This window comes from Lipophrys pholis (genome assembly GCF_963383615.2).
Source record: "Lipophrys pholis genome assembly, chromosome: 7".
Taxonomy (NCBI): domain Eukaryota; kingdom Metazoa; phylum Chordata; class Actinopteri; order Blenniiformes; family Blenniidae; genus Lipophrys; species Lipophrys pholis.
Window position 1 is genome coordinate 3,264,820 of NC_137638.1, and position 24,335 is coordinate 3,289,154.

Genomic DNA, 24,335 nt, shown 5'->3' on the forward strand with positions numbered 1-24,335 from the left:
AATCCCAAAATGCCCCAGACACGTTTGGTTACGGAGCCCTGGACTGTTTATCGTATTCGTCTCAGGCTGAACTCACAAAGAATAAAAGTCAGTAAATGATCGTACATTTTCAAAGTAACCCTCCCAACCCCGCTTTTACCTACAGAGGATCAATAGAATCGAGTTTAGAGTGAAGTGAGGCTACAGCTCCATCTATAGCAAATAAACCTGAGTGGGGCCAATGCTAATGCTAAGATAACAGCTTTCCGTTGATCCACGGATGGAATTCAAGTTAATGTCAATGGATTGTTTCCTTAAAACTGGTCATAGCATTATCTCACAGACATCTCCTATATTTTAATTCCTTCCAAGGTGTTGTAAAGCCAGTCAATGTGAATTCAAACCACATCAGGAAGAGATCTGATAACAAAGGGCTGTGGGTTTATTCGCCTTCTGCTAAAAGACAATTGTGTCAACAGCTCAAAAGAAGTGACAGCTTCTTATGTCCTGAATGTTTTGAAAACTATTGATTTTGTTGGAGCCTACAGCGAGAGTATAAAGTCGCCATAACATCATCCTGTAACCTGTTGGTGACAGTCGATAAACGGTTACAGTCGTTGAACTGTTAGCGGAGAGACTGTTGGTCTTTAGGCTGTTGTTGGAGCGAGAGCAGCTGCTGTGTTTTCTTTTCTCACACCGACCTGCTGCCATAGTGAGAGCATCACAACGCTCCGTCATTTCCCACAAGGCACTGCGTCACAGTGGAGGAGGGTGTGCTGCGTTCAAGGGCCTCGGACAGGGCAGAACACCACAGTGGCGAGTGTCTTCATCACTACAAGAGGTGCTTTTTTCCACATTTCATCAAATACAATTTATCTGGAACCACAGAACATGTTTAACCTTCATAATGGCAGCATTTTCACCTTTCTTTGCTATTTTTGGTGATTTGATTTCAGCAGATTTACCTTTTTTTCTTTCTTCAATTTAGCAGTTTGATCTGTTTTAGTACTTTAAAAGCTTCTTTTTTTTTTTCTTACAAGATTCTTTCAAAAGGAGTCTGGCTCTTGCTGAAATAATCCAAGTCAACATTTTAAAGAACTAAGTTATGTTTTTAGAGTCCTTCGGTTCTTAAAAGACAGTTTGAGTCCAGTAGTAGGTTTTTATTTATAGTCTCATTTAAAGAATCCAGGTTGGTTGAAATAATATGAACTCTGGATGGAATAGATGTTAAAGCGCTAATAATAGCATACAAACTGAATGAATGAATGAATAAATGGTCCGTGAACACACCACCGGTCCCTGAACACACCACCGGTCCCTGAACACACCACCGGCCCCCGGCTCTGTGTCTGATCGGTCCATGAACGCACCACCGGCGGTGGGCGGAGCCGGAGTATCCGATCTGAGTCACGGTCCTCCCCAGAGCTCAGCCCGTTCTCCGACACCCGTCTATGCGGCCTCTCGGCGCTCTGAACGCGGACTGATGTGGTCACCGTGGCCGTGACGGAGCTCCGTGCTCCGCGGACATCCATGGTCTGTTCACCGGGGATGCGAACCGAGGAGCGCGGCGTGGACATGTTCGACTCGTCGTGGAGGGTGCGGAACATTTGGGACGGGGTGAGGCTGGAGGTGGTGGAGGACCCCAGTCCGGTCACCCTGCACAGCTTCACCCACCTGGACCCGGACCTGCCGGGGGTGGAGGTGAGAGGAGGAGGTGGAGGAGCCGGTCGACTGCGGTGTTGTGTTGTTATGGACGAGGAGGATGTTGATGATGGTGATGATGATGATGATGATGATGGAGGGTTGTGAGAATTCAGGAGGATTCAGCTGATATTTTAAATCAGGTTGTTTGATAAATTGAGATGTGGTTCAGTCATTGCTGTTAAATCCACATTTCACACCATCAGCAAGAGGAAAACCACTTGTATAGAGTTAAAACTTAAGTTTAACACATTTATCATCACTTACAAGTCACACATTATCACACAGTAAACCGACTAAACTACACAAAGCGTTTCCACGCTCTGCAGGAGCTGCTTGTCTCTACATTGCCTATATAAGTCATTTCTCTGCAGGCGTGTAATCTGAGCCGAAGTGGACAGTGGACAGTGTTACACATCTGATGAACACATCCTCTAATCCTGGACCTGAGCAGCTGGCAGAGCCTCCTAATCATGGCGCTGCTGTGTAAACAGATTTGCAGTATTAAACTGCTTGCAGCTGTGGAGGATGGAGAAGCGTCTACGAGTTTGACGGTGGCCGTGTGAGTTTGGTTAAATAAAAAAAAAAAAACAAGGAGGTATGACTTCCTCCGAGGGGCAATGGGAGTGTTATGGTGTCTTCTTCCAGGATGACTTGCTTTTTCTTTTTTTTTTTTGTGCCGGCCTCTCTGGTGGAGTCTGCCTCTCCCTCTGCAGCTCACCACGTCTCTGTGAAACGTCTCGAACATGACGCCACTGCCTGAGTCCGGTCCAAACGTCTTGACAGTGAAGATTACAGCCTGGAGTAGTTACATCATCCCTCCATGGACTTTTCTTGTGATCTGCACTGCTTATTGTTCATTATCAGTGCAGTGAAAAAACATCTATCAGGTCCACTAATCTCAGCATGAATGAAAGGACATACTGTGATGGCGGAAAAAAGTTAAATGAACGAATGAATGTGACGTTCGGAAATGCTTCACGTCTGTTCCGCTCTGGGATGAGGAACACTGCGTGCCGGGCCGCAGGAAAACTTTCCATCTTCACTCTAATTCTGTCACAATTCTTGGATTGTTTCTTCACTGGTGAGCTGATTAGATGTTAAACTTTAATTAAACATGTTGTGCAGTTTTATGACGTAGATTGAATAAAACCAAACAATGAATTTTTCTTTCACCATTCAGACCCAGTTTTAACTGGTGTGTGTGTGTGTGTGTGTGTGTGTGTGTGTGTGTGTGTGTGTGTGTGTGTGTGTGTGTGTGTGTGTGTGTGTGTGTGTGTGTGTGTGTGTGTGTGTGTGTGTGTGTGTGTGTGTGTGTGTGTGTGTGTGTGTGTGTGTGTTTCAGTCAGAAGTGGAGCAGTTTGTTCTCTTTTGTTTTTGTACCTCTGACTCAGCCTTTTGGCACGGGGCTTCATCTGATGTTGAAATCTGTTGTCAACACAAGCCAGAGCAGCAGGACTCATCAGAATGGAGAAGCATGAGAAAACGGTTTAATTTCTTCTCAGTCGCTCGGTCTTTTAATATTGTGAATGTCGCGATGGTCAAACATCAGCGATCAATGAGTAACGAGAGGAGATGGAGAGAAGCTGGGCGGGTCGAAGCGATCACCTTCCTGTCCTCCGTTTGTGTTTTAATGCACCATGTCAGGGCTGAACCTGGAGCTCCTCGGTATGGTGGGGTCAGAGGTCACTGTGGGTCCATGTGACTGATCCTGAAGACGTCCAGATTGTTGTTGATGAGCTGTGATGCGGGATGTTTCTGGGTGTTTTATCATGTTGCGTGGGCGAACGTTTCATCTCGTCACCACCTCTTCTGCCGAAGTGATGCAGGATGAACTTTGCTCACATCTCGTCCTACGCTTGTTTGAGGACATTTTGATTTAAAGCCCCGGACATTTCCGATGAAGATCTGACGCCATACACCCTGCAGATCTTCGTTCTCTCGTGTTTACATGTGATCTTATCTCTGTAGTTCGAGCTCTGACTTGAGGATTGTGTTCACAGAAGACGGTTTCCGTCCTCGTTCTTGATGTCTTTGTTATTGTCCCTTTGAGAACATTCCAGGGTGCCTCAGTGTGTCCTCTTGTAATGCGTTGTCCCTCTAATCTAATCCTCTCCTCTAACACAATTACCTAATACTTAATCCTGTCCTGGTGTGCGTACGGGTTTCCTTGGTTCTGCCCCTGCTGGCAGCATGTCCCCCTCACAGAGGACCACTTTATTGGACTGCAGCAGCTTCATGGAAACCAGTTTGATTATTCACTGACATGTTCTGGTGTAGAAGCATGAAATGGTGTTTCAGCTCTTGCTGAAGCTGAGTGGCCGGGTGAGAGGGGGGCTACAGGTACAGGAGGGACTGTGTACCCTGGGTATACTCACCAGAAGCCTCAGAGTACATGTCTGTAGTGAAACGTACTGCCAGATATCAGCAGATTATCCAACCCTGTGTGTCTTCTAATCTACAAACAACAATCTATACACTGTTAAGTAGAGAAAGTATTTAAAGACATGAGTCAGTGCGTCACATGAGCCGGACTCGCTGCCTTCACCCATCAACTGGGCTGGAACATGAATTATCTAATAAGTAGGGATGCACCGATACCAGTATCAGGTATACGGTCCGATACTACATGGCGTACTCACACTTGTTACGTGACATCGTCTGTCAGCAACGTCAGCAGCAGGTAGACAAAAGAGCATAAGCGATGTCCGCAGTTTGGAGATTCTTAAATGTTAATGAGAATAAGAAAAGGTAAGACGGACGATAAATTATGTTCTGCCAAAATATCAAGAAGAGGAGAAAGACCAGCAACACCAGCAACTAAATCACCAGAGTTAGCCCGATGTCGCTCAGTAGTTTACCTCTTCAGCTATGGCTAGGTGATATATCGATTATACTCGATGTAGCGCGGCTTGTTCTTGATATAGAAAATTACTATATATCGTGAATATTCGAGTGTCACACGGTAGCTTTTAGCCGTGGGTAATAAATGGCTGGCTGCAGCCGGCTGACTCTCAGAGACAAAATGAGCGCACCTACAGACATCAGGTACTCTTGCGAGAGCTCCGTCAAACACCTTAGCTTAGCACGGTGCTAGCGGGTAGCGGAATGTGCTAAAAGACACAGAAGATGGAAGAAGACGATTTGATTCCAAAGAAAAAGAGCAGGGGATCCATCGCATGGCGGTAGTTTGGATTCAAGAAGGAAGACGTTAAACGAAGCGGAATTCAATGTCGAGTGTCGGAAACTACGACGTCAACGTCTCCTGTCGGTTCCATGACAACTGAGAAGCCGAAGCAGCCGGCGCTGATGTATTTGAGTTGCGTCTTCCCTTTCTAGCTCAATACCATGCGCCAAAAATAGTCCAAAACATAAGGGGACAACGCCCGCGGTAACCCGCCACGTAACGGAAGACATGATGGTCCCAGTTAGCGAGGTTGAAAAGCGGATCAGAAAAACTCACTTGACCCAAGATATAATCTGCCTGGTTGGAAGTATTTAGCAGAGAAAGCTCAACCTGTGTTGTTTATTCAAGCGAGAGAAGAAAAGGGAAAAAAAAAGACAATTTCGTGACGTTATTTATGAAACAATAAATACTGTTTTGGCAAGATTCACGTTCTTGTGATTTCCCCCTGACTGTGTCCAAGTTAAATATTAGCACATATTAATGCAGTATAAACAAGAATGTTTTAATGTAGAAATAGAATCGTCACTGTTGTGAGTGCAGGTATCAAAAGTGTTGATTTCAGGCTTTGGCAAAATATCGAGATGTGTATCGAGAAAAAGTCCATATCGCCCTGCTCTATCCTCAGAACGTAACTCTGAGCCATACTACATGCTACATGCTACACATGATTAAAGTCTGACTGGTCCACCCATTAACAGCGAGCTCGGTCTACAGTACGCATGGCGCAGTGTGTAAATAGACGCTATGCAGAAGACGTTAGCCATGGCATATCGTTTGTGTCTAGAATAGGAAATAGGTTTTATGGCATTTAATAAGTGCTCGTATCCGTACTTGCTAAAGGTTGGTACTCGTCCTTTAAGGAAGTGGTATCGGTGCATCACTACTAATAAACATGACAACACTTGTCCTAACCAGAGGTCCCTTCAGGTCGTGAAACCCTCTACCTTCTGTCTAAACAGCTGAGCTGAGGCCCTGCTGACGTCTTCCCATCCTGCTCGGTGCTTTTAGCACTTTTAGACTCAAGTAGCCGCTCTTTGTCTCTGTGCTGGTGAAGCTTTACTCTGCACATCATGTGTTCAGGCTGATATATATATATTTTTTTTTTTCTTCTTCTTTTTTTTACTATCTCAGCCCCCAGTAAAATCTCACTTACACGTGTCACGAGCTGCATACAGTGCAGAGTCGCAGCATGTTCAGACTAAAAATAGCCGTACTTATGGAGGTCCAGTAGCAAACCAGCAGGATTATGGTGCGAAGCGGCCTGCAGCTGATGGGGCGTCTGAAGAGGCTCGTGAAGCAGCTCCGAGCCGTCCGACGCTGCCGGGTGTCCCGGTCACCTTCAAAAAACGCTCATATCTTTGATTCAGTTTGGATGAAGTCAGCTCTATTTTAAGAAGTGACTGAAACCAACGCTGTGTGTCATTCAGGGTAACTCAGATTAGAAACATCAACGGGGATAATCCTTGTCAATCCACTGAATAAAAGTTTAGTTGAAAGAAAGAAACATAATATAGCATGTGTATTTACAGTTTAAAGTCTGCCTGTAGGACTCTGGAGGTTTGCATTTAGCATGCCTGCACCGTCTATTCACACTGTTATAGAAACTAAACTTCCTGAAGCTTTTAAAGCTTCAACACACACACACACACACACACACACACACACACACACACACACACACACATACAGAGTCCTGTCAGTAAACTGGCTCTTCCACGCAGAGGTTTTGTGTCTGTGCTTCGTTTCAAAGCAGAAGAAATGACGGGAGCAGGCAGCAGCTGGAATGTAGAGGTCGAACGTCTGGAAAAATACTCCGATTGAGATCGGATCCCTCTAGTCTGCTGCCGTCTCTTTATTATCGGAACTCGTTCGGGAGCATTGGTATCTGTGGAGGATCGCTGAGTCACAGGTTTTTCCTGCGACGGGCCTGTCGGACTTTGTCTTGACGGTTTGACATTATGAAAACAGAGGAAAAGGCTCCTGTGCTTGAGGTCATCTGTGAGATGAAAAAATCGGGAGTTTGTCTCTGACTGGAATGGTGCCAGGTTGTTCCTGGAAGAAGAATCGAGGGGGTGGGGGTCTGACTGCTGCTCTGAGAAGGAATCCTGACAGGACTCCAGAAAGTTATTTCACTGTTTCATCTGTCTGAATAGCTGCTGTGGGGAGAGACTCCCACTGAGGGGGTAGAGAGTGAAATTATCTTGTCCGATGAGCCTGTTGGCTCCTCCTGCTCTATGTGTGGTTTACTGCCACAAACCCTGGAGACCCCCAAAGAGGATATATCGCTCCCCCCACCTCCCCTACAGTGATACTAGGTGAAGTTCCTCACTAACAGTCAGATCTGAGCGTGGTACTATCTGTCAGCTCTGTGGGTCAGTTACATCAGGTCATGTTGGTGAGTCGATCGGACTCTATTCAAATCACGTCTTTTCCGTCGGTCTATGATTTGTATAACTGAACCTGAGGAGCAGAAACAGGCTGCAGGGAGCAGTTTGATCCTCTAGTTAATTACAGATCAAGTCAACAACATGGGCAAAGTCTTTCCAGTTTCTCTCTTTGTTGCTTTTTCCGGATGCTGACTGCTTACGTCCTTTCTCACCTCACTGACTACGTTTTGATTAAATGAAGCTCTACAAAGAGTCTGTGTGTTGTAAATAAGTGATAGTGTCTGTGTGTGATCAGTGCTAATAAACAACAGTCGTTAAAAAAAGTGATAATTTTGCCATAAATGAATCCTTATTCGTCATCTGATTCATCAAGTGGTATCATAGTATCGTGTTAACTTTTCTGGATTTATTCCCTGTTAAGCTTCATCATTGAGACGGGTTTTATACACACACTCACGCATGCACGTGCACACATACACACACACACACACACTGTGCTCTGTGTGTTTAGTTTATTTCTGCTCTTGACTCATGCTGTGGAAATCCCCTGTGTGCTGCTTCAAAGACGAATCTGGAAAACCCAGCAAGTATGGTGTGCACTGGACGCACACACACACACAGAGCTGATAGATAAGTGTAACAACAGATAAATACCAACAATTCTTAACCTCGGTTTTTGAGTGGGAGTAAAAAAACATTGTGAAAATGTCCCTGTTAAGCAGTTTCTCTCAAAATATGTGGTTAATAAAAAAAAAAAAGGAAATTTCTCCAGAAAATGAAGCTGTTGTTTCTCAGAAAAAAAAGGATTTCATGTTTTTATGAACTTGTGATTTTATTTTGGTGCTAACGCTAACGCTAACTCCCAGTCCACAGATTAGAAGGATTTACGGTGATTCAGACTATGTGTTTTTAGTGCATGTGCCACACCTGTACACTGTATGTACATTGCGTGTAGAGTGTGTACATTGTGTATGCAGTGTTCTACAGGGTCTTACCTAAAGACACTTCAACACATGGACAAGGTGGGAGAGGGAATCGAATTCCCAACATTGAGATTGTAAACAACTCGCTGCACAAAAGAGTCAGTAGACCTTCAGTTGTGTACCCCCCCCCCCCCACACACACACACACACACACACACACACAGCCCCCGTCACACCGTGCATGAGCTCAGGGGCTTTGTTTACGAGGGGAAGGTCTCTGGGTTGTGCGATGGTGTAATGGAGGACTATTGTCGGCTTTGTTGTGGAGCAGCTTTTCTTCTGGAGCTGGGACTTTCTGCTCTGTACACAAAAAGCCTTTCTAGTAGCTGCGTGTGTGTCTTTTATTTGTTTACTGGTGTTTTCATAGTTGATGAAACCGTCCTCCTGTCCCTCTCCGAGACATCCGAGACCTTCAATCCGCCCCACCGCCACACATCCTACAAATGCACCGTTAAGATGAAGGAAATGGTTCTAATGCAAACTGAGCTCACTGTTAGCTTTAGCTTTAGCCACAGCGCTGTTCAGTTCCTATATGATCAAACTCATTAATCCTCCTGACGACGTGAACCCTGTCCCACTGGAACTAGCATTAGCATGTAGCTGTGACTAGCATTAGTGTGCTCTAGTAGCAGTTAGCTTCCCTTTCTCTGGCCTCGTTCACACTGCAGGGGAATGTAACCCAATTCAGACTTTTTTACTCACAGTGACTCGCATCCGACCAGTTTTGTGTTCGTGTCAAAGCTCCAATTCTTATTTTTTTCCACACCAGACCCAGGCCTCGATCCTCCGTGGTGCCAATTCAGATATTTTTCTACATCGACTGCTTCATCATTGTCGTGTGACTGACGTCACGGATAAGCGCCAGAGGAAGCGGCTCCGCCAAAAATGTTTAAAGCTGTTAAAAGCTGTGCTCTCTCTTCTCCTCATTCTCCTTCTTTCCCTCGTCATGTCGTCTAGATTTTGTCGGCTCATATTTAACAACCGCTTAAAAATGGATCTAGGCACTGACCAGCGTTGCCAGATGTGGGGGGTATCCCCCAATTGGGGAGCCAAACTCTCTTACCTTGTAACATTGTTTATTTTGTGCATTTGTGTGTTTATGTCGTGTTCTTTATCAGACATATAAAGGTTTTATGGTTTTAACATTATTCCTACACAGACTGAGATTCGGGCTGGTTTTTATTGAGGTGTGTGGATCTTATGTTGTTTGGGCTGGAAACGGTGATTAACATCTGGCAACCCTGGTGCTGACCGAAAACATCAAGGTTCAGTCAGGTTCAGATAGCAGGGCGTGTGATAATAATATAATAATCACGCCAAAAAAATCGGACTTGAGCATCAAGACCTGCAGTGTGAATGGAGCCGAAGAGCTGTTTGCATGTTGGCACTTTATCTCAGCCGTTGAGTTGCTTCACGAATCTGTTTAAAGAATACATTGATCTGAAGTAAGTAATAAAGTAACTGTACTCAGTGACTTGATGCTGGTCGGGGAAATTTGAGTGTGTTTTGGCGCAGGACCACAGAGGACAACGCTGTGGGTTTGGAGAAACATTCTCACTTTTCAGGCGACGTGATGGATGGAGATGTCAGACGATGGTCAGCAGCTTCAGATCAGATCCTCGTGCTCCGTCCAGAGGAAAGCCTGTTCTGCTCTGTGAACTGAGCCTTTGAACCTTCTCTTTATTGATTCCTCGCTGCCCTTGAGCACTGCATATTTCAGGTTTGGACAGATAGCAGGCAGCCTGTGGTTTGGCTGGGGAAAGTTTCTCTCCTGCTGTCCTGGCCCAGAGTGTCACTCAGTATTTACTCCAGTCCGGAGTTTTGTCTCTTCTTGTTTGTCAGTGCTGGGGTTACTGGAGTTCACCTCCAAGTTTGTCTGTAATGCTTCAACAAACCGCAGCACAAGAAAATGTGCTCATTTGTTGAGTTGAATGAAGTCTGTTATTGGATCCCAAAGACTCAGTGAATTCTCTAAAATACAACATCTGTACATGGAGACTCAGGCGGCTCACTGCTCGTCTCTGGATAGGAAGTGACAGGTTTGTCACTTCCACTCGCTGGCTGTCTTCGTTTGATAAGAGCTTTGTTTCCATGGTAACATTGGTCAGAGCCTGTTGTGGAGCTGTGGGTGAACTATAGGGCCGGGCAAAAAAGATATTTAATTGATTTATTGAATTTGTAGCTAAAAACGATTTTTATTTAGCAAATTCGAGTTTTTCCCCCCACCCCCACAGTTTTTCAGCATTTTTCTCGTTCCGTTCTACCATTCCTTGTGGGTTTCCGTAGTTGCTGTTGCACTTTTGCTTGAACCCGGTTAAAGCTTGAATTTGTTGAATGGCTCATTTACTTTTTATTTTAGGATTGTTTATAAGTATTTTACTTCTGAGGACAATCACAGCAACAAAGTTGCACTTTTGACAATATATCTGATGTCTGCAGTCATTTTTAAGTGCATTGGGGAAAAAAAATTGAATCGAAACTCGATTTTTTCTTTTTAAAAATCTTTTGTTTTTGTTGTTGTTTTTAGGCCAACTGGCCCAGCCCTAGTGAACTAGTGGGTCAGGATGACTGAGTCCAGCTCTTTAGTGGGTTGTATATCTGCTGAGCTGGCTCTGTCCTATCACGCTGCTCCATGTGCTGCTGTAATGAAGCTGTTGTTTGCGTGACTGATCTGTATCTGTGGCTCAGAGATCAATGGAGGCCACTCTGGAAACCTGCCCTCCTGTTTTGGTTCCGTTATGTTCTGTGTGTTTTTCCTGCTCCGTTAAAAACAGTAGAAACTGGTCTCTGGGCCGCCACAATAAAGACTCTCCCTCTCCCTCTCCAACAGAGCTCGACTCAGGAGATCGGCGAGGAGGCGGAGGAGGATGCAATCTTCACCATCACGCTGAGGAAGGTGCAGCTCCACCAGTCGGCCAGTAAGGGGCAGCGATGGCTGGGTGTGGAGACGGACTCGGCCCTCAGCCTATACGAGACCTGCAAGGTGCGGACCATCAAGGCGGGGACGCTGGAGAGGCTGGTGGAGTACATGGTGTCTGCCTTCAGGGGGAAGGACTCCACCTACGTCACCATCTTCCTGTGCACGTACCGCTCCTTCGCCTCCACCAAGCAGGTTCTGGACCTCCTGCTCAACAGGTACGGACAACCACTGGGTGGTTTCACTCTGAAGGCCCCAATTACACGACTACGTTTCACGTGACACCTAATTCGTTAAAAAAAAAAATGTTGCGTTTACACTTTAGCAGCAGACACACCGACAATGATGTAGTTAGTATGCCGGGCCACGGGAGGGCGCTGTTGCTTGTTTTTGTAATGAAACCACACAGACGAGTGCAGAGAACATTACGCTATAACGTGAACAAAATGGAGAGAACCCGACATCCATATGGACTGGTGATGAATCGCATGCTCTCAGGGGAGAGTCACACGTGTGTGTGTTGTGTGTTGTGTGATGTGTGATGTCATACCAAAGTGTTTGTGTGTCCTGTAGGTATGCTAAGCTCCAAAATGTGCCTGCAGCCTCGGCTCACAGAGTGTGCCACGACGACTGCACAGAGCTCAGAAAGTAAGCGTGACCTCCGGAGACCTGATGGCAGTCTGAAACTCTCCTCACTGGACAAAACATCGCTCTCACACACTTGTGTGTGTGTGTGTGTGTGTGTGTGTGTCAGTACTGTGTCGTCCATCCTGGGGGCGTGGCTGGATCAGTACTCGGAGGACTTCTGGAGTCCGCCGACCTACGACAGTCTGCAGCAGCTCCTGTCCTACCTCCACCTGCACTTCCCCGGGTCCGACCTGGAGCGCCGAGCTCGCAACCTGCTGGCTCACTTCCACCGCCGGCAGCAGTGTGAGCCCGACGCCGACGGTACGAGTCACAAAAGCTGTGACACCTGCATGACGAAGGGTTCGTCATTCAGTTGTTTTTCATTCAGGGGCTCTAACCAGGCTTAACCTCGATGTTCTGCTCGTTATAAAAAAAAACAACATATGCGCTCCTCATAAAGATGTTGGGGATGTTGGGCTTTGGGGTTAGTTTCAGGATGACCCTAAAATGCACTCTTACGTTTTACAGAGACATTTTTCACCCTTTTCATTAGTCCAGTGAAGCTGAATGTGCAGAATGTAATTTATAAGAATTTCAAATTTGTGTTTGTAGCAGAAACTGAGCCAAGATCAATAAGTCTGGGTTTGAAGATAATAACCAGTGCTGTCTTTTGCTTGTTGAGATGTTTTGAAATGTATTAAATTGTGTTGAGATGTGCTGAGCTGGACTGAGTTGTGTTTTGTCGAGTTGATGTTGAGATGGGTGCATGTTTCTCTGCAGGCGAACACATCGGCTGCCCTTTTGCGACGCAGGAAGAAAGCGGCTTTGAGGACGAACTTCCTGCTTTCAGCTTCCTGTCGTTTGACCCCATCATGGTGGCGGAGCAGTTCACTCTGATGGACGCGGTGAGGACGCGTGTTTGTGTGTGTTTTAATGATATTTCCCACAGTTTGGTCGAAGCCTGGGGCAGTTTTGTTGGTTTGACCTGCTTATCTCGGGTCTCTCTGTGTCACCATTGAGCTGATCCTCATCAGAGGTGTGCTCACTGCGGCCGGCCTTGAACATCTCTTGTGTTCACACACCATGCACACTGAGCAGAGCAGACCTCTGTGGGCTCAGATTCTCCTGAGAACAGAACAATTTATTCTTAGTTTCACTTCTATTAAAAAAAAAAAAAAGAAGAAGTCCAAAACTCTTCAACAAGTCTGCATGTTTGTTATTGAGATCCACTCTTAGTCCTTTACGTGCTGACCATGTTTTCCTCCCTCTTGAACTAAAAACATGGCGGTTCCTCTGTCCTCTCAGGACCTGTTTAAGAAGGTGGTTCCCTACCACTGTTTGGGAGGGATCTGGTCTCAGAGGGATAAGAAAGGGAAGGAGCACCTGGCTCCCACCATCAGAGCCACGGTGGCTCAGTTCAACTCCGTCACCAACTGTGTCATCACCACCTGCCTCAGCAACCCCTCGCTGAAGCCCACCCAGAGGGCGCGGCTGCTGGAGCGCTGGATCGACGTGGCTCGGGTGAGTGCTCCCCCTTCTCCACCCACAGGAGGAGGAGACTGTGTTTCTGAGCCGCTGTCTGCTGTGTGCAGGAGTGTCGCATCTTAAAGAACTTCTCCTCGCTGCGAGCCATCCTCTCCGCCCTGCAGTGCAACGCCATCCACCGCCTGAAGAGGACCTGGGAGGAGGTGTCACGGTGGGTGTAGTTCAGCTCCCGCGGTCTGAGAGTCCCAGGATCCGAAGGTCCTCCTCTGTCTGTAGCTTCTGTACTGACCTCCGTCCTTCTGCCTGCAGCGAGGGCTTCAGAACCTTCAGAGAACTGTCTGAGATCTTCTCCGACGACAACAACTACTCACTCAGCCGAGAGCTGCTAGTGAAGGTGAGACACCAAATAATCATCATAATTAAAAAAAAAAAAAAAGACAAATGTTTAAAAATTTGTATCTACAAGTGAATCAGGTTTCAACCTGGTTTTTTTTTTGTTTTGCCACTTAGATTTTTATTTGGGTTTTAGAAACATACATGGAACAAAAACCATGAACATTGATTGATTATCAACATTACAAATGGATATACTAATTATTCCTTCCTCCAGTCTTGTATTCAGTCCATTTGTGTCCATTTGTCCTTCTTGTAGTCGCAGTTTATGGGTCAGGTTTTCCAGTGTATAGATGTCTTCAATTCTCTTCATCCATTGGGTCAATCTTCCCCCAGTGCCTCTGTTACATAGAACAGAATATAACTTTATTTATATTGCACCTTTCACAGACGTGAGTCACAAGGTGCTTTACAGCACTACAAACCTAAAATCTAGTAAAGCAAGAAAAACATACAGTTATACAAAAATGTATAATTGAGCCGCTGCAGGTCAAAGGCCTGCCTGAATGAAACTGTTTGCCCCTAACAGTATTTTAATTAAGTATCTATAGTTTTCCATTACATTCTTTTCAGTGAAATTGCACATATACGGTACTTTGCAGCACATTTGAATCTTATAACCTAGTATTCCTTGCAGTTCTTCAGAAATCACTTACATAATCACATAATTATATTCTGACAATTCCAAAAGATATGTGAAAGATCCACATCAGATTCTCTCGAGCATTTGTACTGTCGCTTTAACTGTTTACTCTTAAACTTTGGTGTAATAAAGAAACGTACCCAGTTTGTCCAGGAGAACTCACCCCCAGATCTGTGAACTAGTGTGTTTCAACCTCATCACTTCATTCCACCTCATATGTTGAACAGGAAACTAAAAAAAAAAGACTGGTGGCCACACTGAAAAGCTCATCGGGTGATTTTTTTTTGAGACTCGGCTGTTGCTGGAGTTCACCTCCAAGTCGTCCAGACGCTGTTACACTCTTAACTTTTAACACTCGGCAAGAGTTTCCAGTGGCTTCATGACGATATTGGAATTCAGTCTCAAACATCACATCGGACCTCCAGAACATCTGGGGGGAGTTTCAGGCTCGCATTAACGCCACTAGCCGGTGATTCAGTGAGTGGAGGCCAAAGTGTGTGTGGAGGAGTGAGGTGGTCCTGGTGAGCCAGAGCAGTTCCCTCCTCTGAGGGAATCCCTGCTGACGTCAAAGGGAGGAAACCTTTTGGCAGGTGCAGATAAGGAGCTGAGGCCTGAGGGCAGCGCTCCGGGTGGTACGTCTCCCTCTATCTGGCCCGTCCAGCTGGAGGTGGTTACATCATCACCTCAACACCCGTCCTTGTCATCCACACACCGCACACGTTCAACAATTGAGCTCCGGTTGTGGGTCTTCACAGTTGTCTTAAACTGTGGAAAATGCAACTACGAACCAAGGAGAAGCTTTTAACATTCAGTTTTCTTTCTCTTTACTGAGATTTTAAGATTTTAAGTCTTGGCAAGTACCAAATAATTTGCAGTGTGTATACACATACCATAGTTTCCGGTCTATTGAGCTTTCCTGAATATAAGCCGCACCCACCAAATTAAAAAAAAGAAAGAATTTGTACACATATAGGCCGCGCTTGTCTATAAGCCGCAGGTGTCCACGTTGTAACGGCATGAATTTCACTACAGGACTGCACATATTTTCATCAATGACCACAAATCTGTCTTTCATAGTGCGGGATAGTGAATTACAGTGAAAAATAAACAAACACGAAGGCCTTTATCTCTGTTGATAAAGTATTTCATCGGTTAGATTTTCCTCTGAGGAGGACGATCGGTCAGCCACGGAACGCAGCAGGTTGGAATTACGTGATGCGCCTGAACGCATCACCCAGGGCTGTCGGCTCCTGCAGTTAGGACCGGACCACATAGAGCAGCACATGATGGCTCAATTGTGAGTCTGGTCAGACACAGCTTTCTGTGTGTGTCTGGTGACGGGCAGCTCATGGAGCGTCTGGAGAGAAGGATGCTTCTTCCTGATTCCACATAATCTTCATGGCAGTTGTTGGTTTTTAATGACGGCTGGCCTGTGGTCACCAGCAGTCTTTGGATCGAACATCACCTCTTCTGTCCTCCTCACGTTCAGCACAAGATGATTTTGGTCACACCACTGGACCAATTCTTCTATTTCTGAGAAATAGTCCAGCAGGCGACCTTTACTTTATAGTAAACTTCCCTGAGTGAGGTGTTAATCATTTTGTACAATGTGAAGAGGCCCGGGAAGCCGATTCGGCCCTGTGGGACGCCTGAACTCATCAGTGTAGGCTCAGAGAAGGTGCAGTTGACCCTGACAGGCTGTGTCAGGAGGACTTGTGCCACCTGAGGATGTTAAGGATTCACATTCATCTCACTCAGCTTTTTTCCAAAACCGTGTGCGGCTGCATGGTGTTGAAAGCTGAGCTGAAATCAACAAACAACACGCCTGCATAAGCAAACACCTGGATGAGGTTTGCTAACCAGATGTGTGATGCTGATGATACCATCACCACCCTGCTTGTGTGCAAACTGAAGGGAGTCTGTATCCGCTTCCCTCCTGAGCAGAGTCACCGTCATCCTCTCATGACTATGGCAGTCAGAGCTGCAGGCCTGGAATGATTATTGATTTATTTGTTTCCCCAAACACTTGGGATGGTGTTTATGAGTCCACAGTTCTCTGGAAGACGGGGTACCAGGATGTTGTGAGCTCTTCTGCACAAGATGTGAGCAGAAAAGCAGATGTGTCCTCTGGTCCTGTGGCCTTTTTAGTGCAGACAGTCCTGAACATAGTTTGGATCCTATGAGGATGAACCATGGAATCGACCTCAGGACCTCCTCACATAGACCCGACAATTTGCCTTGTATATATTGGGTACTTGCACTATTGACACTGGTCTACCAATATTTATCTATTTTTTAACTATCTTGTGTCCTTCGTGTGCCTTAATTTCCTTTATTTTTGGAATTGTAATATAGTGTGCTATTTTCTTTAATTGTGTTCTAAATGTAAATTTTTCTTTATTTTTATATTTTTCTATCCTTTAAAAACTCCTTCGGTGGGTACTCGATTTTACTGCACATTATACCATGTATAATTATTGTGTGTGATAAATAAAGGACTTGACTCTGCAGGTCCTTTGGAGATGTATTTCACTCTTCTTTGAGATCAATTATATTATTGCTTTTGTGTCTGTCTGCACTTTTTACATGTACAGAATATAATACTGTGATGTTTTTCTGCAGGAGGGAACCTCTAAGTTTGCCACTTTGGAAATTAATCCCAAGCGAGCTCAGAGGAGACACCAGCAGCAGAGGGACCTGGTGAGATATTTCTTCTTATCACTTTGCACAGGCGCCTCACATCGGCTGAGTGAGTTTGTGAATTAGCAGCTCCGCCTACAGGCCACTGACGGGACTGCAGTCCTTCCTCTGTCCGTTGAAAGAAGCTTTCGTTGCAGAGGACTGTCGTTGGAGGAGTTTTCAGAGCGTTGTTGCTTGGCTCTGGGCTGTTTTTGACATGTGTGTCCGGTGTGAACAGGGGGTGATGCAGGGCACCATCCCGTACCTGGGAACCTTTCTGACCGACCTGGTGATGATGGACACGGCCATGAAGGACTACACTGAGGTCAGCTGCTTCACTCACTCCTGTTTTAGTGTCTGTGCTTTTTACCAAAGATTAACAGTCACTCATTATGTTGTTTTACCTTTTTCTAGGGAGGTCTGATCAACTTCGAGAAGAGAAGAAAGGTAAGTTCAGATTTCTTGTTTGAAAATGATGCGTATAACCTGTGATGAGAAGCTCTTTCACACGATCCATGGTAAGCATTCAGCAGGATCATATCTTCTCTGCTTGCAGGAGTTTGAGGTGATCGCTCAGATCAAACTGCTTCAGTTGGCCTCCAACAACTACAGTTTCACTCAGGACAGCCACTTCAGGGAGTGGTTTGCTGGTGTGGAGAAGCTCAGCGAGGCCGAGAGGTCAGGAACTCGTACACATCGGTCTCATTCAAACTTCTTTCAACTGTCTCACCTTTTCTGTGCTGATCGAGTAAACTTTAGTTTCTCATGTGCAGAAGATTGGCAGATTTAATCAGAAAGGCCCGAGGAACACTGATGATTATATCAGGTCAAATGGCTTGACTGAACAGTTAGAGGGTCAGTCAGAAGGTCTGTCAGTCCTGCCTGTGGAGAAAAGACTGATAGAACCTGTGTCTGTCCTCCCTGTCTATAGTGACTGATGATAGAATATGTAGGGAATGTGTATGTCTGTATACAAGGACTGTGAGTTGATGACACTTGTTGTTGTTGATTCCTGCAGCTACAACCTCTCCTGTGAGATTGAACCTCTGTCCGAGTCGGCCAGCAACACCCTCAGAGCCAAGAAGAACGGAGGAATCATGAAGCGCTGGAGCGAGTGAGTGAAAACACCAATCAGGACAGACACTGTTCACACAGGGGCTGAGTCCTCCAGTCTCCAGTCACCCTCATATCCAACCCCATCAACATCATATCAACCTCATCCAATTTTTTTTCCATGGAAATAACTCTGTGATACACACACAGCGACTGGGGCTCTGTTAGGACCTTCAGACAGTTTGATGTAGTGTACCTTTTGGTCCAGCAGAGGGCGCTCCAGGACTATCATGTTGACCCACTGACCTACTGAACAAAGCCGTTTGATTGGGTTTGGGTTAGACTGCTGACGTGCTGCTTAACTCTGTGTGTTCAGCCGGCAGCTGACGGAGGCCGGCTCCAGCGGCGCCTCGGGATCCCACTCCAAGTCCTTCGACCACTCTCACTACAGGCCGTACCAGGGAGGGGGGGGTGACAGTGGGGATGCGCTCAGCGTCACCTCCGTCAGCTCCAGTGGGTCAGACCTGGAGGACGTCAACCCCAGCTTCTTATCGGATTCACCTGAGGGGCACGAGAGGAAGGTGAGAGAGAGAGGGAGGGCGGGAGAGTCTCATCTTTGTCCCACAGCAGATGATGAACCACCTAGAATAATAGTTGTCAAAGATCTGTGATTAAATCCCGATTCTCTCTCTCTCTCTGTCTCTCTATCTCTTTCTCTCGTCCCTGTAGACCTCGACCCCCTCGGTGAAGCTCTCAGTCTCTGTGTTGGGAAGAGAAGCTCCACCAGCAGACTCCACCTCCACGGTAATGTTTCTGTCCTCTCTCTCTCTCCCTCTGTCTCTCTCTCCCTCTCTCTCTCTCTCTCTCTGTTCTGAGACGGTGTGTCGAGTGTGACATGTCTCAGTCTCTGTCCCTGCAGTTCTGGGAGTGCACGTCGCTGTCCTCTTTCGACACCTCGGGGATGGGCTCCAGCTCCGGCTCGGCCTCGGGCTCCAGCAGCGCCTCCTCCTCCTCCGTGTCCTCCTCCACGCCGCTGTCGGCCTCCCGCTCGCACAAACGCTCGGTGTCGGCCGTGTCCAACTACTCCACCCTGTCTCTGCCGCTCTACAACCAGCAGGTGGACGACTGCTGCATCATCCGGGTCAGCCTGGACGTGGAGAACGGCAACATGTACAAGAGCATCCTGGTGAGCAACGTCGCACACGTCAGCAGGATTTGATGGGCTGAACTGCCGCAGGGTACGGAGACACAAACCCAGCTGGAGCTCAGACCTTCGGTCCATCGAGGGTCTGAGCTGCACCAAACCGAGGTGACGAGGAGGTTTCAGGGTCTGAGACAACAACACTGCTTCAAACACTCACTCTGCCTGTGTGAGGCTGTTTGCTGCTGTCAGCCTCTGTTAGCTGCTGGTAGCACCTGTTGGCCTCACACTGTGTCATGGTGTCCTCCAGTAGGCCTCCTGTCCTTTAATGAAGACAAAGTAAGACACTGAAGGATTTGCAATATAAATGAATAATTAAAATTATTTGCAATTCCTTCGATTTGCAAAGAATTCATTAAGCGCTCTCTGTTCGGTCGGCTCAGAAGCACTCAGACACAAACTGGACGAAGCAGAACGTCGGTGACGACGACAGTGATGTGTTCAAGTTGTTTGGTCAAAATAGGCCTAGTTTTCAAAACACGGTCAAATTGTCTTTGTGCTCTTTACACCTGCGTGTCAGGTGAAACGTGAAGAGCGTAGGCACGAGGCTCACGTGACGTTTTCTCTCCTGATTCAGGTGACCAGCCAGGACAAGACGCCGGCGGTCATCAGGAAGGCGATGATCAAACACAACCTGGAGCGAGAGAAGAGCGAGGAATACGAACTCATGCAGAAAATCTCAGAGGACAAAGGTTCTAGTCTTTCTGTGTTTCCTCCACATCATTCTGAATAAACCATGTCACAACGGAGGGCAGGACCCAGTGAGAAAATAATGAGAATAATACGGTCAAAACCAGTTTCAGACTGATATCAGGTCATAAGAGGTGCGCAGTTTGTTAAAACATCACTTTTTACCAATGAACTTCCTAATTTGTGCTGCTGTATAAACTTAAAGGTTTTTTAAAGTATGTGAAGCGCTTTGTACTCCAAAAACTGGATGAAAAGTACCATAGAAATAAAGTTAGATTTGATTTTCATTTGATAAAGGTGGAGTATGTCGCTGTAGATAATGATGCTTAGTCACTGGAGCTTCTAGGGTCTCCTCTTCGTTTGATCTTTCTGAGGCCACGTTCACTCAATGTTTTCAAGCGAAAACGCAAAATGTGTGTCCGGTTTCATTACAAAAACAAACAGCAGCACCCACTAGTGGCCCAACATGAAAACTACATTGTTTTCAGTGTTTCTGCCGTTTTCATGCATCATCTTCAGAACGTTGCCACATAAACATGAGCCGTTCCTGAAATGAAAACCCAAACCGGATCGACTGTGGAGACAAACTGAGTAGATTGAAGAACTACGCCACCACGTGGTACGACGTGAGACCTGCGTCACGTTTCTGACTCGATGTCTGACGAAAGAACCAGGATGTTTTCACCAGTTTTCTCCACAGAAGTCAAGAAAAGATCTACATATAACAAAAACAATTCTACGATGTTTTAGTTTAACGAATTCATGAGAAAGACGATACCCAGCACTGTGATTGATTTTAAAGTTTACATAACTTCATCATTGATCACAAAGCATCTCAAACAGCATGAAGGGAACATCTGGAGATCATCAGTCCGGACTCACTGCTTGTGTTTCTGTGTGTGTGTGTGTGTGTGTGTGTGTGTGCTGCAGAGCTTCGGATCCCGGACAACGCGAACGTCTTCTACGCCATGAACTCCACTGCCAACTACGACTTCGTGCTGAAGAAGCGCGGGCTGGCGCGGCCGGTGCGAGCCAAGAACGTGGCGAGCTCCACGCTGCCGCGGATGAAGCAGAAGGGACTGAAGATCGCCAAAGGGATTTTCTGAGGGGGGGTCGCCCTCCAGCCCCCTCCCCCTCCCCACCTCAGAGAGAGACCCTCACCTGTTTGAGGTCTGGACCGGGGCCGGCCCCGATGGATTGTGGGTCGGGGGAGAAAAAAGACACTTGATTTGCTGATTCATTCCATTTTGTTTACAACAGTTTACATGTTGAAGCCTCTCACTCAGCGCTGTGAGGAAACTGAACAACCCCACCCCCTCCCCCCAACCTGGACCGACAGGCACTGGTGTGTGTGTGTGTGTGTGCGCGTGTGTGTGTGCGTGCGTGTGCCTTCACCATGTGGCTCCTGATGCCCACACTGACTCTGACCTGGAGGGATTTGAACTCTTGACCTCTGAGCGCCGCCATGTTACAAAAGACTGAAGGAGAGACCTGAGACGTATGAGAGGGAAGCAAAATGTGCACAGCCATGAAACAAAAGTCTTCTGACTGAATGAACTGTCGCCACTACAGAAGAACGGACCAGTGAGCTGAAAATGGAACAAAAAAACAAACAAAAAAAACCCGTGTACATATCAGTTAACACCATCTGTGCAGTATCTTCTTTTAACATGAACTGTGAGCTTTTGTTAATAGGCTTTTTTCTTTTTTTCTTTTTTGCTGTTTTGCTTTGGACATTGTTTGCATCTCTCTGATGGTGCTGCTCGTTCTCTCCGAAGAGCTCCCTGCATGCTGCTGAACTTCACCCGTTTCTCTCCGGCCCGCCCTGTTGGAGGAGCCCAGCCTGTCTCCACCCTTCAGACGGCTCAGCGTTCGGAGCTCCGCCTTCTCGTCACATCACCAGAGTCGGAGGCGAGAGCGTTCCCGGCCCGGTCGCGACGTTGGACCTGAACATGAAAGAACCGGTCGACGAAGTTTAGCTCCTCCAACACGTCGGCTCCTCCATCGCCACGTTCTCGTTGTGCCATGACAGAGCTGCAGACGTGTGTGTGCGTGCGTGCGTGCGCGTGCGTGCGTGCGTGTGTGTGTGCGTGTGCGCGTGCGTGTGTGTGTGTGCGCGCGTGCGACGAGGAAAAACCCTCCCTGAAACACTCTTTGTGTGTTGACGCACCTAAAGCACACGTTTCTGTTGAATCTAAACTTTTTTTTTCCTGCACCTGTTTTTCCCGCCACATTCAGCCTCCACATGAAGTCAAATCATTTTTTTTCAATTAAACGGAGAGGATCCACACGGCGGGACTGACGAAAGGAGAAACCAGAACACACCTTGTGGGTGCAGCTTCGTGTGTTCGTGCCGGACCGAGCGTGGAGTGTGTCAGGTTGGGTTTTTCCTCCGCTTCCGCTCTTCTAAACACTAAACGTTGATGTGGCCTGCACTGCCACCATGTGTTGCCTTTTTGTTTTTTCTTTCTATGTGCATCACCAAAAGGATCAAATTGAATGAGGCGCCCCAACCCCCAACCCCCAACCCTAATACGCAAAGGCCCGAGGAAGCAATATGTGGACGAGCAGCAGGGGGCGTCGTCCTGCTGTGCGTCACTTGAGACATGTATAAAAAAAAAAAAAAAAAAAAAAAAAGCCTTCGCTGGTGAACACTGTGAGCTTCGACCCTTTCACTCTGCCTGTCACACCAGCACTGTGAGCACCTGTGGACATGTTGTAAACATCTGTAAACACGTGTGGACATGCTGGTGGTGAGCAGTGACCCCGTCATGTGCCAAAAGAAAAATTACCCCGAGAACTCGTGTCGACCTGTTTTCTCCTGGAGAACAGTTTACAAGTTTAAAGAGAGGTCGCGGTTCCTCAGCGGGTCCATGTAGACAACTGCTCTTGTTTTTTTTATCATTATTCTTTTTTCTTTTCTTTTTCTTTTTATCCGTTTCACGTTTCAGAAGGTGGTTTTACTTATTATTCCATGCTAAAAGAAGTCGTGGCCTGTGGACTCCACATTCTGAGCAGAGTGAAGAACTACACGCGCCTGCTGCAGCGTTCTGAACACTTATCAATGCAACAAATAATCATGTTTTCTGAGAGTCATATCCTGGTTTCAGCCATACTGTACATCCGCGCCTGCGGACCACGTGGCCCTACAGAAGCTCCGTAAAGCTTTCACTAAATCACACTAAAAATACATATTTTACCTTGCTTCTCAATGTTATTTACACAAAAGGCTCATTTTCAGAAGAATAATGTCTCCTGCTAAAAAAAAAAAAAAAAAAAAAAAAAGGGCTGCAAAGGTCAAATGTAAAAAAAAAAACCCGTCTTTGACGGCTTAAATGAAAAATGACCAAAAATGAGGAAATGAAGGTGAAACAGTTTGTAAAGGAGATTCTAAATAATAAATTAGTAGCAGCTGCTGTAAAGGGGGAAATGGTCAAAAAAAGTGTAAAGAAGTGAAGTGTACTGAAATGGCTTTTAAAGGTGAAACGGCCTGAATTGAATGTCTCCATGCAAAGTATCAGACAGCGGGACCGTCCCTGTCCTCGTCTCTTTTAAGGCCGGACATGTTCCGCGGCTCCAGATGAGTTTGAAAGTGGTAAAAGTGAACATTGTGTTTTGGTCATAAAGTTCACCATCGTCTGCCCTCATCTTCATCGTCTTGAGGTGTTGTAGTCCGTGCTGCAGGTGGACTGGAGCTCATCCACGTGTCCTGATGTCCTGTTGTGTCGGTCGTCTGAGCATTGGACCTCTGCCTGCTCCGTCTTCAGGGGATCGAACAGGCAGACCGTCCACTTCCCCCTGAGTCTTGAGTGGACCTGGCCCTGCGAGTGTTGATGTGACGTAGTAGCCTGTGTGGACATTGACTTACTTACCTTTTGTGATTTGACCTGATGTTGTGTCCCATATGAGCTGGAAACAGCTGGTGCAGTGTGTGTGTGTGTTTTCATTTTAACCCCTGCTTTTCCTCTAAAGTGAGTTGGAGTGCCATTTTCCACATGAAGAGAAGCATTTCGGAACTTTTTCTAAATGCAGTCTGTCCTTTTGTCCGCCCTCACACAAACCCTATGTAAAAACAATTGTCCCTGTTTATTTATTGATTTGTATATAAAGATTTTTTTTGTTTTGCATTGTAGATTCTCTCCTTTCTCGGTTATAGATTAATATATTCATGTATATATATGAATAAACATTGAGTTTATAAAAGTAGCAGGAGTCTTTTCTTAATTCTTGTTTGAGTTCATGCAGAGCTGATATGTAATCTACATCCTAAAACATTGATAACTGAAGCACTTTTATTAAATCCTGTGTGAACATAAGTGAACCTCCAGGGTTCATTCCAGGTTCTACAGATATCAGAAGTCGAGTAAGACGTTCTCCAGCATTGAGGACATTGGTGAGATGTGAAACTCC

General features: G+C 46.3%; 1 protein-coding gene across 8 annotated transcripts in view; it reads left to right on the forward strand.

Moving 5' to 3' along the window:
- Positions 1-23,185, forward strand: part of LOC308111912 (ral guanine nucleotide dissociation stimulator-like) — a 34,611-nt gene extending 11,426 nt beyond the window's left edge. For 3 of the 8 annotated variants that reach the window (XM_080467042.1, XM_080467040.1, XM_080467039.1), the window contains exons 2-18: positions 11,068-11,372; positions 11,728-11,802; positions 11,909-12,102; positions 12,562-12,686; positions 13,087-13,302; positions 13,374-13,477; positions 13,576-13,660; positions 16,925-17,002; positions 17,220-17,306; positions 17,396-17,428; positions 17,538-17,659; positions 18,000-18,095; positions 18,411-18,615; positions 18,764-18,838; positions 18,954-19,220; positions 19,813-19,927; positions 20,856-23,185. In XM_080467042.1, the coding sequence (XP_080323168.1) occupies positions 11,068-11,372; positions 11,728-11,802; positions 11,909-12,102; positions 12,562-12,686; positions 13,087-13,302; positions 13,374-13,477; positions 13,576-13,660; positions 16,925-17,002; positions 17,220-17,306; positions 17,396-17,428; positions 17,538-17,659; positions 18,000-18,095; positions 18,411-18,615; positions 18,764-18,838; positions 18,954-19,220; positions 19,813-19,927; positions 20,856-21,031 (2,358 nt within the window). In that variant the 3' untranslated portion in view covers positions 21,032-23,185. Of the gene's footprint in view, positions 1-1,347; positions 1,681-11,067; positions 11,373-11,727; positions 11,803-11,908; positions 12,142-12,561; positions 12,687-13,086; positions 13,303-13,373; positions 13,478-13,575; positions 13,661-16,924; positions 17,003-17,219; positions 17,307-17,395; positions 17,429-17,537; positions 17,660-17,999; positions 18,096-18,410; positions 18,616-18,763; positions 18,839-18,953; positions 19,221-19,812; positions 19,928-20,855 lie in introns of those variants that run through there. The other 5 variants (XM_080467041.1, XM_080467038.1, XM_080467037.1 and 2 more) reach the window with 3 other exon arrangements.
- The last annotated feature ends 1,150 nt before the right edge of the window (positions 23,186-24,335 follow it).